This window comes from Artemia sp. Qi Xiang Cuo, chromosome 7, assembly GCF_049724085.1.
Source record: "Artemia sp. Qi Xiang Cuo chromosome 7, ASM4972408v1, whole genome shotgun sequence".
Lineage (NCBI taxonomy): Eukaryota > Metazoa > Arthropoda > Branchiopoda > Anostraca > Artemiidae > Artemia > Artemia sp. Qi Xiang Cuo.
In genome coordinates, this window is record NC_142800.1 from 26109408 (window position 1) to 26124082 (window position 14675).

Below are 14675 nucleotides of genomic sequence, written 5' to 3' on the forward strand. Positions count from 1 at the left end.
TCTTTCAAAGATAAGCTGAAACAAGAGCTAGACAGAATGGAGGAACAAGGTATAATAGAGAAGGCAACCACACCCACGGAATGGGTAAATGCCATGGTCACCATTGAAAAAAAGGATGGGAGCTTAAGAATCTGCATTTATCCAGTGGACCTGAACAAATCCATCAAGCAGCCATTCTACCCCATAGCTACTCTCAAAGATATAACCACAAAATTACATGGAGCAAAATACTTCAGCAAGCTGGACACTATATCTGGTTGCTTCTCTTGGATCACTACTGGTTGCTTGTCTTGGATCACAAATCGTCTCTTATGACATCTTTCAATACTATTCATGGTAGATACCACTTCAAACACATGCCTTTTGGGATAGTTTCAGCACAAGACGAGTTCCAAAGGATAATTGAAGAAGCCCTTGAAGTGTTAGACAGGTTTGCAGTCATCATCAATGACCTACTGGTTTACAGCTCAACTATAGGAAGTATGATAGGCAACTCTCCACTGTACTGGAAAGAGCAAAAGCCAAAGGGATACAATTCAATCAAGAGAAGCGCACCTTCTGTGTACAAAGTGTGTCCTACTTCGGACATATTGTGAGCTCAAGCAGAATGCAACCCAATCTGCAAAAACTGCATGCAATCAATGACATGCCAAGACCAAACAACAAGGAGGAATTGGCCACTTTGCTAGGAATGTTGAACTTCTTGGCTAAATACATCCCTAATCTTTCCTCACAAAACAAGGACTTGCAAGACCTTCTAAAGCAGAAGGAATTTATCTGGAAAGAGAAACATAACAAAGCCTTAAATGCAGTTGAGAAGTCAATGGTATCACACCTGAGTTTCTTCAACCCAACTTGCAAATTACTAGATCTCACTGTTGATGCTTCTTCACATGACCTTGGAGCATACATCTTGTTGGAAGGAAATGCCATCGCTTATGCATCCAGGTCATTGAACACAACTGAAAAGAAGTACTCACAACTCGAGAAGGAGTTGTATGCCATTGTTTTTGGTTGTAGATATTTTCACCATTATCTATATGGCAGTAAAATAAGCGTCACTACAGACCACTGTCCACTGGAGGCTATACTGTCAAAGCCTCTTCAGAAAGTACCACCAAGAATTCAGAGAATGACGATACAAATTCAACCATATGATCTGACCCTTTTTTACCTACCTGGAAAAGAGATACCCATAGCAGATGCGTTATCAAGATTAAATCTTGCTGACACTGATGAGAGCCTGCATAGGGAGCTGGAAATCTATGTTCATCAAGTTGTTAGATTTCTACCTGTCAGCAACACAAAACTCACAGGAAATGCAGGAAGACCCTCAGCTGGCTAAACTGTCCTGCATCATAAGCAAAGGATAGCCAAACAGCTACATGCTCTGCAGTATGGATCTTTTGCCATACTGGACAGTCCAGAAGGAGCCTACCTTTCAAAATGGCATTATATTCAAGGGCGAGAGAATAGTAATCCCTGAGAAACTTAGGTCCGACACACTAAAACAACTGCATGCGTCTCATCTAGGGATTGGAAAAACCAAGCAGCAAGCAAGAATGCTTGTCTGTTCGCCAGGTCTAAATGCAGGCATCGAAAAAATAATCCAAACATGTTATACATGTCAGAAGTTCAGTCAGAACAATCAGAAAGAAACCTTTATCCCGACTAAGATACCACAATTGCCATGGCAGTATGTCGCATCAGATCTATTCATCTGGAAGGGCACAACTAACCAGGTTTTGGTTGATTATTGACCTCAGGTGAAGTCATTGCAAAGCTCAGATCACACCATGCAAGGCATGGTATCCCCTATTCATTGATGACAGACAATGGAAGACAGTACACCTCTGAGTTTCAAAAATTCACATCTGACTGGGGCATCAAACATGTCACATCCAGCCCAAACTTTCCACAATCCAATGGACTTGACAAAAAAACCTTCCAGACATGTAAATAGATTCTCCTGAAGTCTGCTGAAAAAAATGATGACTTTTACCTTGCTCTACTCAAATATAAGAATACACCATTAGATGGGTTTGCCTCACCACCTCAGCTGTTAATGAGCCACCAGTTGTGGTACATTGTCCCATGTGCTCCAGATCACCTGCAAAAGAAGGTAGTTCCAACTGAAGAATTCAGATGATTCTGCACAGAAGCACAGACACATCTAAAATTGAGCTATGATCAACATGCCAAAACCTTGAAGTCAGTAAAACCTGCCAACACCATCCTGTATCAAAAGCAACCCAATGGGGTCTGGGACACTGCCTGTGTTATAGTGATGGCTGATAGCCCAAGATCCTATTACCTTTTGCAAAGAGAAGGCAAAGAACTGAGAAGAAAAAGAAAACATATATGTGAGTCTTCTCCCTGGATCAGCCTCCCCAGAGTAGCAATGATACACTGGAGACAATGTGGGACACCAGCATGTGGAATGCCATTGGGACCAGCATTGATTTGGAACCCTGCACCAGACAGGATAACATAACTGATCACCACTGCAAAGAAAATGCTGATGCTGATAGTGCTAGGGCAGGTAATATCACTACAAGGTCTGGCCAGATTGTAAGACCCCCTGCTTGATTGAACTTGTAACCCTCAGCAGTATTCACTGCATGTATATAGTTGAAGTGCATCAAAGGACCAAGAACAGAATAGCCACAACAGTTTATTATGTCATCTGATCAGCTAGTTAAATAATACAAACAAATGCAAGCCGGGTGCCATCTGCAATGAGTGATTCATAGTTCAGAGAAGTAGTATGATGAGTCTTTAGAATTATTGAAGAAGGAGGATGAAGCAATATGATCTTGTGTTTGTGTTGATGCTTGCTTACCTTGCTTGTGTTTGCTGCCCTTGCTTGTGCTTATGCTTTATTATCTTGTAGGTGCCTGGGTCTAAATAAATCTTAAATTGAGGAACACTACATTATTGTCAAGTGGATACAGAGTTTCCTTTCAGAAAAAATGCAAGTTGTAAGAGTTCATAACTCTCAAGGTGTCCCTCATTTCTCCTTGTCAACAACTGTTTTAAGCTGCATTCCCCAGGGGACCATTCTTGGGCCAAGTCTCTTCAACTTATATATAAATGATGCAACCTATCTTCTCTCAAACCACCTCTCTCTTTATGCTGATGATTCAAAACTTGTTGGTAAAGCAGCCACAACCTGTGACTAGCAATCTATTTAAAAGGACCTTGCTATTCTTGGGACTTGGGCTGATACATGGCTCCTCTTGTTCAATGCTGACAAATGCCATGTAATCCACTTTGGCAATCATAACACACATCAGCAATACCATTTCCAAGGCAACACCCTTTTTGCAGTCTCTGAAGAGGGGGATCTTGGAGTCATTGTTGATTGTCAACTAAAGTTCAGCACCCATGCAAAATCTGTATTGTTGTCTGCCTACCAACCTCTCAGAATGATCAAAAGAACTATCTCTGGCAGACACCAAAGTGTCTTTATGAAGCTCTACAAGGCACTAGTTTGCCCCATACCTAGAGGTTGGAATGTCCCTGGCATCACCCTATTTCAAGAAGGACAAAGAAATTCTAGAAAGAGTTCAGCAAAGAGCAACCAAATTGATTGAAGGCCTCAAACAAATACCATACAAAGAGCTTTGGTCACTTGAAGCTTCCTACTCTTGCATACCAGAGGAATTGTGGTGACATGATAATACTACTACTACTACTACTAACAACTCACCACAGCACCAAGCCGCCTGAGGCCAACACAGCTACACACGATCCTCCTCCACCCCAATCTATTCAAAGCCTCCCTTTTTACACCCACCCACGAAACTCCCATTTCCTTTAAATCTTTCTTTATGACGTCCACCCACCCCAGACGGGGATGACCTGCTTTCCATTTAGCCCTAGATGGTTGGCCGAAAAGAACAATCTTCGGCAATCTGTCATCCTTCATCCACACAATGTGCCCTAATCACCTCAACCTTTCTTTCATTATAGCCCTAGAGAGCAGTATTGAACCACATTTTTTGTATAGCCTATTGTTTGAAATACGGTCAGTCAGCCGGGTACCAGGAACAATCCTTAACCAATTTCTCTGGAAAACATCTAGCAAATCTTCATCCGCTTTTTGGAGCGTCCATGCTTCAGAGCCATATTTGACCACTGTCATCACTGTAGCTTCTAATATTCTAATCTTGGTTTGCAGACTTATCTTCCTATTCTTCCAGACTTTTTTTAACTGTGAAAAAACACCCTGAGCCTTGGAGAACAAAAATGTTCTCCCTTGTCTCCTTACCACCCAGAATGTTCTGTGACTAGAGGTCATTCCAAAAAGATCTTCAAGCAACACTCCTTAGTCTGAGAAAGCAGCAAGAGTACATGTACAACTGGGAAACTGCTGAGTCCTCTACCCAAATTTAGCAAAAAAAAACATAGAAGTCATAACAGATCATTACAAGTATGACAATCCTTAATTTTGCTTCAAGCTGCAATTTAAGGATGGCCACAACCTAAGTGAGCAGTAACTAGGGGAAAATTTAATTTTTGTTTTCTCATTAGTTATTTTTTTTTCATTTTAGGCAAATATGCAACACCAGACATAATAGTGAAGCACACTAAGGCAAATTGTTTGGCTTGTCTTATCTATTATCTTATGACAGCAAAAATAGGGATTACAATTTTGAAAGTTTTGCCTGCATAAGCTCTCTCAATTTGCTAGAAATGACAACTATAACCTATTTGAAACTAAATCTGTAGTTTCAGCTAAGCAGTGAATTCTTCTTGTGAACAGTAATATCCTAGATATTGATGTCTAGCTAGAGACATGTCTAGACACAAGATTTTAGCTAGACATGCATGTGAATGCTGCTTAACCTAGCCCCTTTCCAAGATAGCAAAAAATAATTAAACTAGAATTTTACCCAATAGGTATAGACCTGTAAAATAGCAAATTTTTGTAAATTTCTAGGTGGCACTATAATTTAGCTAAGATGAAAGTGAAAATGTCATTTGATGCCTTTTTAATGCTCTTTTATAATTCAATGATTGCTTCTGGGGCTAATTGTACATTCAACCCTTAAAGGAACCACAAAGATATTTTGTATGGATTATGAAAGAGCATAAAAAAAGCATAAAATGATGTTTTCACTTTCATTCAAGGTAAATTGTATAGCCAATTGCAAAGTTACAATGAAACTTATCCACACCCACCCCCCTAATGTGCAAATATATACCCTGAATTGCAGACAGCAAAGTTTTGAATTGCAAAATTCAGTGCTATTTTTGTTGATGGCATTTGAAAAACTTGAAATGGTAAAATTATACTTGAGCTACTTTTGGCTATCTGGAAAGGGGTTAAGTTAGGAAAATGAAACTTTCAGGGATGGGTCTACAGGCTAAAGTATGTCCTGGGAAGGTATTCTCAATCAACTACTTCAACTCCTCTCTTTAGAGAGTCTTAACCTTTGAAGACCTTTAAAATCTGTGTTATAAATTTCAAAACTAACAAAATAAATCTTCTGCTTAAATGAAGTACAACGGAATTGTTTACAACGTCAAAACTTTGCTCAATCCCAATTTATAAGGTTTTAAAGATATGCAAATACATTTCCTAAATTTTGAAAAAAAACAATGATATTGTGTAAAATTCTACTCAAACAACAGGAATTATGTTTTTAGAATTGAGGCCAGAGAAAAAGAAACTGACAACTGAAAATTAAGGTAAAATGTTATTTTGTCAAATTTTCAATAGGTACCTGTCATGTAGGCAAATTTCAGGACTCTCTAGAGGGAGAAGGCAAGGAGATATGTACTTCAAAATACCTTCATGTGACATAGTTTAGCCTGTAGACAAATCCCTGAAAGTTTCATTTTCCTAATCTAACCCCTTTCCAAGATAGCCCAAAGTAGCTGAAGTAAAATTTTACCCTTGAAACAGTAGGAAAAGGGTTTATATTTGAGTTGCATAAGAAATGAGGTTTGAATTGCTACAAATCAGTATTTTTGGAAGATATTACCCTTGAACAACTTTTTTATAAACTAATGATACAATTTAACCACTTTTCAATAACTTAACTAGCCTAGTGTTGATAACTTCTTTGTGTGGTTACAAAAATGAAATACCTTTGGGGCCCCTATAAGGGCTCAAAATGCAACAAGCCCCACAAGTGAGGGAGTATATCCAATGGATATTATCTAAAAATTTTTATTCTATAGAATGTAAAAATAATATCCAACCATACTTAGTTATTGCCAAAATTATCCAACTAGTTAGCTATCTGAAAAATCCTTTTAAGCAAATAAGAAATTATCCAACTAGGAAAATAATTAAAATTTAAAAGAAAAATAGTTTTATCTTGCTAGCCAAATTCAATGAAGCATAAGAACCAACTTAGTATCTCTAACTAGGTGGATAATACTTATAACTTAATGCTTGTAATATATATCTAACTAGAAAGATAAGTCAATTCTTCATACAAATTAGTGATAATATCCAACTAGTCAGACAATTTTTTCTCTTAGACATAGCATAAACATCTAACTTGGTGGATAATACTTTATCCTAGCCCTTCTGATATTAATCAAACTAGGTAGACTAGTTAAGTAACTTCCTGCCTAGTTAAATATATATCAGAAGATCTAAGACTCAGCATTATCCACCTAGTTAGATATTCTTGCTGTGCCTAAGAGAAACAATTTATCTGGCTAGTTGGATATTATCCCAAAACTGCATAGCCTAATAGAATTTACTTATCCTCCTAGTTGGATATATGTCAGGAGTGTTAATCCTTGGTATTATCCACCTAGTTAGATGTTCATGCTGTGCCTAAGAGAAATGAATTATCTGGCTAGTTGGATATTAACCCCAAATTGCTTAGAGAATCTTCTTATTTGCCTATTTGGATATATATCAAAAACTCTAAGCAACATTATTATCCAACTAGGTAGATATTCTCTCAGCCTAAGAGAAACAATTTATCTGGCTAGTTGTATATTATCCCAAAACTGCATAGCCTAAACGAATTTACGTATCTTCATAGTAGGATATATATCAGGAGTTTTAAGACTTGGTATTATCCACCAAGTTAGATGATCATGCTGTGCCTAATAAAAATGAATTATCTGGCTAGTTGGATATTAACCCTAAATTGCTTTGAGATTCTTCTTATCTGCCTATTTGGATATATATCAGAAACTCTAAGCAACAGTATTATCCAACTAGGTAGATATTCTCTCAGCCTAAGAGAAACAATTTATCTGGCTAGTTGGATATTAACCCCAAACAGCTTAGAGAATCTTCTTATCTGCCTAGTTGGATATATATCAGAAACACTAAGCTACATTATCATCCACCTAGTTAGATATTCTTGCTGTGAGAAACAATTTATCTGGCTAGTTGAATATTATCCCAAAACTGTATAATGAAATTTACTTATCCTCCTAGTTGGATATATTAGGAGGGTTAAGACTTGGTATTATCCACCTAGTTAGATGTTCATGCTTTGCCTAAGAGAAATGAATTATCTGGCTAGTTGGATATTAACCCCAAACTGCTTAGAGAATCTTCTTATCTGGCTAGTTGGATATATAACAGAAACACTAAGCTACATTATTATCCACCTAGTTAGATATTCTTGCTGTGCCTAAGAGAAACAATTTATCTGGCAAGTTTGATATTATCCCAAACCTGCAGAGCCTAATGGAATTTATTTATCCTCTTAGTTGGATATATATCAGGATTGTAAATACTTGGTCTTATACTCCTAGTTAGATTTTATTGATGTGACTAAGATAAATGAACTTTGTTGTTAGTGGGATATTAACACTACCCTTCTGAGAGAATCTTTTTATATGAATTGTTGTAGATGCATATAGCACACTCATCTGCCATCATCCAAAAATAGGTATATATAATATATCACTAATAGAAGCCAGTTATCTGGCAAGTAGTATATTATCATAAAACTGCAAAGCCAAATCGACTTTACTTATCTTCCTAGTTGGATATATAGGCTATCAGGAGTGTTAAGACTTGGTATTATCCACCTAGTTAGATATTCATGCTGTGCCAAAGAAAAATGAATTATCTGCCTACTTGGATATTAACCCAAAACTGCTTAGAGAATCTTCTTATCTACCTAGTTGGATATATATCAAAAACTCTAAGCAACATTATTATCCAACTAGGTAGATATTCTCTCAGCCTAAGAGAAACAATTTATCTGGCTAGTTGGATATTAACCCCAAACAGCTTATAGAATCTTCTTATCTGCCTAGTAGGATATATATCAGAAACACTAAGCTACATTATTATCCACCTAGTTAGATATTCTTGCTGTGCCTAAGAGAAACAATTTATCTGGCTAGTTGGATATTATCCCAAAACTGTATAATAGAATTTACTTATCCTCCTAGTTGGATATATTAGGAGTGTTAAGACTTGGTATTATATACCTAGTTACATGTTCATGCTGTGCCTAAGATAAAGGAACTATCTGGCTAGTTTGGTATTAACCCCAAACTTCTTAGAGAATCTTCTTATCTGCTTAGCTGGATATATATTAGAAACACTAAGCAAAATTATTATCCACCTAGTTAGATATTCTTGCTGTGCCTACCTTAAAATTACCTTAAATCGCACTTGCTAGCGATATGGACGAGTCCAGTGTACGCCAGTTAGTGATGATAGGGCCGCGGGACATCAGCTTCATCCCATTGCGTGAGCCATAGTTTGGTTTCCCATTCCTTATCGAGATTGGCTTTGAAACTGTCAACGGATGGTGAACTCCCTGTCGTTTTGCTCAGATCGTTCCAGAGGCTTAGGATGCGGTTGGAGAAGAAATGGTTCCTCTTCCTTGTATTAGCACACTTCCGAAAAAGCTTTGCTGAATGACCCCTGGTTCTTGACAACTGGGCAGGCTAAAAGAGGTCCTTGTCATAAGACTTGAGCAGTTTGTAGGTCATTATCATATCACCTCTTCGCCGACGGTATGTCAGAGTTGGTAGCTTGAGGCTCTGCAGTCGGTATTCATACTCCATGTCTCTGAGCCCCTTTACGCATTTTGACGCCCGTCTTTGGACAGACTCGAGAGCCATCTGGTCTGTTTTATTAATTGGCGTGGCGACACACATTCCAAATTCTAATCTCGGTCTCACCAGGCTCTTGTAAAGTTTTGTGATTATTGCAGGGGATCTACTTGTCATTGTACGTTTGATGAGACCGAGAGTTTGGTTTGCCTTTGCTACTGCAGCTCGGGTGTGGCAGTTGAAATTAAGGTCTTCGTCTACAACGACCCCCAGATCTCTTTCAGAGATCTGGGTGCCTAAGAGAAACAATTTATCTGGCTAGTTGGATATTATCTGAAAACTGTGTAATAGAATTTACTTATCCTCCCAGTTGGATATAGGCTATATCAGAAGTGTTAAGACTTGGTATTATCCACCTAGTTACATGTTCATGCTGTGCCTAAGAGAAATGAATTATCTGGCTAGTTGGATATTAACCCCAAACTGCTTTGAGAATCTTCTTATCTGCCTAGTTGGATATATATATCAGAAACACTAAGCTACATTATTATCCAACTAGGTGGATATTCTTGCTGTTCCTAAGAGAAACAATTTATCTGGCTAGTTGGATATTAACCAAAAATTGCTTAGAGAATCTTCTTATCTGCCTAGTTGAATATATATCCACAACAAAAAGCTATGTTATTATCCAACTAGGTAAATATTCTATATAGCCTATTGTATAGACAGTAAAATATTCAGCTAAGTGGGTAAAGGTCCAAGAGTCTTAAAAATTTTATTAGCCTATCTGTCTAGCATGATATTTTATCTTGATACTAAGTGTAGTTGGATATTATTTTGGTAATTGTTTAGCCTTGCAACACCTCATAAGGAGACATGTTAAGAAAACAGTTCTTACTTTAAAATATGTATAATGATCCTAGTTCTTATATTATCCAACGGGAGAACCTTTATCATCAAGTCTTTCCTCTAAAAATCCTCAAAAGAGAAAAAGTTTCCAAATATCACCACATTGAAAATTAAATGCTTAATTCTTTTTAAATTGCCGCCTAATAAGTTCTTTTATAGTTAGAGTTCATGCCAGTCTTTTTAATATTTTTTTTTTAAACAGCAGTAGCGAAGGGCGAATAGCAGTGGCGTAAATACAAAATATTAATAGCAGTGGGGAAAATCAAAATGTTGTATTTTTGGCGAAAATACAAAATATGCACGGCATTGAAAAGAAATGAAATAATATAAAAAAATTATATAAAAAATCTGTTGATTTTGAATTCAAGTTATCAGGTTAGGTTACAAAAGATGCACAGAATTTTTTTTTAATGAGTTTTATTTTTTGTTAATGGCATGATTTAAAACAGAATTCACAATTTCCATAATTTCAATTTACCACTACTTTTTCTTTAAACATGTTTTTTGACACACGTGCTAAACGCTATCTATAAAACAACTTGTTTGGCGGCAGTTTACCGCGGCAATTTCAAAAGACTTGAGCAACGTGGTACTTTTAGCATGGGTTTTGGAAACATTTTCTTTTAAGCTGGAAAAAGAAGGATTTTTAGAGGAAAGACTTGGTGATAAAGGTTCTCCCGTTGGATAATATAAGAACTATGATCATTATACATATTTTAAAGTAAGAATTGTTTTCTTAGCATGTCTCCTTATGATGCGACACAAGGCTAAACAATTACCATTATTTTTACATTCTATAGAATGTAATTTGTTAAAGAATATCCATTGGGCACCTTCCCCACAAATGATTAGGCCTATTGAATTACAAAAGAGAATAAAAAAGGCATCAAATGACATTTTCACTTTCATCTTAGCTAAATTATGCCACCTAGAATTTTACCCAAATTTCCAAGACTTAGGGGAGTATACCCAATGAATATTATCTAAAAATTTCTATTCTATAGAATGTAAAAATAATATCCAACCATACTTAGTTATTGCCAAAATTATCCAACTAGTTAGCTATCTGAAAAATCCTTTTAAGCAAATAAGAAATTATCCAACTAGGAGAATAATTAAAATTTAAAAGAAAAATAGTTTTATCTTGCTAGCCAAATGCAATAAAGCATAAGAGCCAACTTAGTATCTCTAATTAGGTGGATAATACTTTAACTTAATGTTTGTGATATATATATAACTAGACAGATAAGTTAATTCTTCATACAAATTAGTGATAATATCCAACTAGTCAGACAATTTTTTCTCTTAGACATAGCATGAACATCTAACTTAGTGGATAATACTTTATCCTAGCCCTTCTGATATTAATCAAACTAGGTAGGCTTTGTTAAGTAACTTCCTGCCTAGTTAAATATATATCAGAAGATCTAAGATTCAGCATTATCCACTTAGTTAGATATTCTTGCTGTGCCTAAGAGAAACAATTTATCTGGCTAGTTGGATATTATCCCAAAACTGCACAGCCTAATGGAATTTATTTATCCTCCTAGTTGGATGTATAGGCTATCAGGAGTCTTAAGACTTGGTATTATCCACCTAGTTAGATGTTCATGCTGTGGCTAAGAGAAATAAATTATCTGCCTAGTTGGATTTTAACCCCAAACTGCTTAGAGAATCTTCTTATCTGCCTAATTGGATATATATCAGAAACACTAAGGAACATTACTATCCAACTAGGTAGATATTCTCTCAGCCTAAGAGAAACAATTTATCTGGCTAGTTCAATATTATCCCAAAACTGCAAAGCCTAATCAAATTTACTTATCCTCCTAGTTGGATATATATCAGGAGGTTTAAGACTTGGTATTATCCACCTAGTTAGATGTTCATGCTGTGACTAAGATAAATGAATTATCTAGCTTGTTGGATATTAACCCTAATCTGCTGTGAGATTCTTCTTATCTTCCTAGTTGGATATATATCAGAAACTCTAAGCAACATCATTACCCAACTAGGTAGATATTCTCTCAGCCTAAGAGAAACAATTTATCTGGCTAGTTGGATATTATCCCAAAACTGCATAGCCTAATCAAATTTACTTATCCTCCTAGTTGGATATATATCAGGAGTGTTAAGACTTGGTATTATCCACCTAGTTAGATGTTCATGCTTAACCCCAAACTGCTTAGAGAATCTTCTTATCTGCCTAGTTGGATATATATCAGAAACACTAAGCAACATTGTTATCAAACTTGGTAGATATTCTCTCTGCCTAAGAGAAACGAATTATCTGTCTAGTTGGATATGTACCCCAAACTGCTTAGAGAATCCTCTCATTTGCCTAGTTGGATATATATCAGAAACACTAAGCTACATTATTATCCACCTAGTTAGATATTCTTGCTTTGCCCAAGAGAAACAATATATCTGGCTAGTTGGATATTATCCCAAAACTGTATAGCCTAATGGAATTTACTTATCCTCTTAGTTGGATATATATCAGGAGTGTTAAGACTTGGTATTATCCACCTAGTTAGATGTTCATGCTGTGCCTAAGAGAAATGAATTATCTGGCTAGTTGGATATTAACCACAAACTGCTTAGAGAATCTTCTTATCTGCCTAGTTGGATATATATTAGAAACTCTAAGCAACAATATTATCCAACTAGATAGATATTCTCTCAGCCTAAGAGAAACAATTTATCTGGCTAGTTGGATATTAACCCCAAACAGCTTAGAGAATCTTCTTATCTGCCTAGTTGGATCTATATCAGAAACACTAAGCTACATTATTATCCACCTAGTTAGATATTCTTGCTGTGCTTAAGAGAAACAATTTATCTGGCTAGTTGAATATTATCCCAAAACTGTATAATGAAATTTACTTATCCTCCTAGTTGGATATATCAGGAGGGTTAAGACTTGGTATTATACACCTAGTTAGATGTTCATGCTATGACTAAGAGAAATGAATTATTTGGCTAGTTGGATATTAACCCCAAACTGCTTAGAGAATCTTCTTATCTGCCTAGTTGGATATATATCAGAAACACTAAGCAACATTATTATAGAACTAGGTAGATATTCTCTCTGACTAAGAAAAACAATTTAGCTGGCTAGTTTGATATTAACCCCAAACTGCTTAGAGAATCTTCTTATCTGCCTAGTTGGATAGATATCAGAAACACTAAGCTACATTATTATCCACCTAGTTAGATATTCTTGCTGTACCTAAGAGAAACAATTTATCTGGCTAGTTGGATATTATCTGAAAACTGTGTAATGGACTTTACTTATCCTCCCAGTTGGATATAGGCTATATCAGAAGTGTTAAGACTTGGTATTATCCACCTAGCCTAGTTACATGTTCATGCTGTGCCTAAGAGAAATGAATTATCTGGCTAGTTGGATATTAACCCTAAACTGCTTAGAGAATCTTCTTATCTGCCCAGTTGGATATATATACTAGAAACACTAAGCTACATTATTATCCAACTAGGTGGATATTCTTGCTGTTCCTAAGAGAAACAATTTATCTGGCTAGTTGGATATTAACCCAAAACTGCTTAGAGAATCTTCTTATCTGCCTATTTGGATATATAGCCTAGGCCTATCCAAAACACTAAGCTATGTTATTATCCAACTAGGTAGATATTCTGTATATTGCATAGACAGTCAAATATTAAGCTAGGTAGGTAAAGATTTATGAGTCTTAAAAATGTTATTATCTGTCTAGCATGATATTATATCTTTATACCCTAAGTGCAGTTGGATATTATTTTTACATTCTATAGAATGAAATTTTTTAAAGAATATCCATTAGGCACCTTCCCGTTAATAAAAATTCAATTTCCCTAACCTAACCCCTTCTCAAGATAGCAAAAATAATTTATGTGGCTTCATCAGGAGGGATACTCCTCCTTTTTTATGCTCTTTTTGCAAAGAGCATAAAAAAGACCTTGAGTGGGCTAGTGTGTGTTCACCATGTCAATAATAAACCTTGTATATATTTTTATAAATAAGTTAATAACATTGACAAGGCTACCTGAAATTCAGCTTTTTCCACTTCCCATTGAGTCCTTTCAATTTCAAATCTAGCCCATTCATGTTGGATATAATGCAAGATTCCTGGAATGGTGTATACTGGGCCAGGATTGTTTGGCTCGTCACATTTGACAGACTGCATATCATTTTGATTATGCAAGCTTTGGTTTTCATCCATTGCAACTAAGGAGTATCCTATTTATATTACTTTAATAAATACATTATAATTAATAAAAATTTTGTCCAATTAATGATAATTATGAAGATGCAAGGATGATGAATATAATGGCTTAGTCTGCGTCTACATTCAGCGTTCTATGGAAATCTGGGATGCATCAAACAGTTCGTGGTAACGAACTGTAAGTAAGGAGCGACCCGGCTCAATGGTAACCGAAACTCTAGAAAACGGTATTTTGATACAAATAGATACATCAAAAGAATCAGATTTTGATGCTGATTTCAAATATATAAGTTTCATTAAGTTTAATCATACCTATTAAAAGTAAGTTACCTGAGAAAATTTTGCTTATTTGTGAAAAAAGGAGGAAAGACCCCCTAAAAGTTATAGAACCTTAATGAAAATCGCGCCATCATATTCAGCGTATTAGAGAACCCTACTGTAGAGGTTTCAAGCTCCCTTCAAATAAAATTTGGAATTTTGCATTTTGTGCCAGAAGAAATATAACGGGGGCGTGTTTATTTGTTTGTTTTTTTTTTT

At 36.0% G+C, this 14675-nt stretch overlaps 1 protein-coding gene across 3 annotated transcripts in view; it reads right to left on the reverse strand.

The window, feature by feature from the left end:
- Positions 1-14192, reverse strand: part of Cka (Connector of kinase to AP-1) — a 98466-nt gene extending 84274 nt beyond the window's left edge. For all 3 annotated transcript variants that reach the window (XM_089092138.1, XM_089092137.1, XM_089092136.1), the window contains exon 1: positions 13959-14192. In XM_089092138.1, the coding sequence (XP_088948264.1) occupies positions 13959-14135 (177 nt within the window). In that variant the 5' untranslated portion in view covers positions 14136-14192. The remainder of the gene's footprint in view (positions 1-13958) is intronic.
- Positions 14193-14675: the final 483 nt, after the last annotated feature.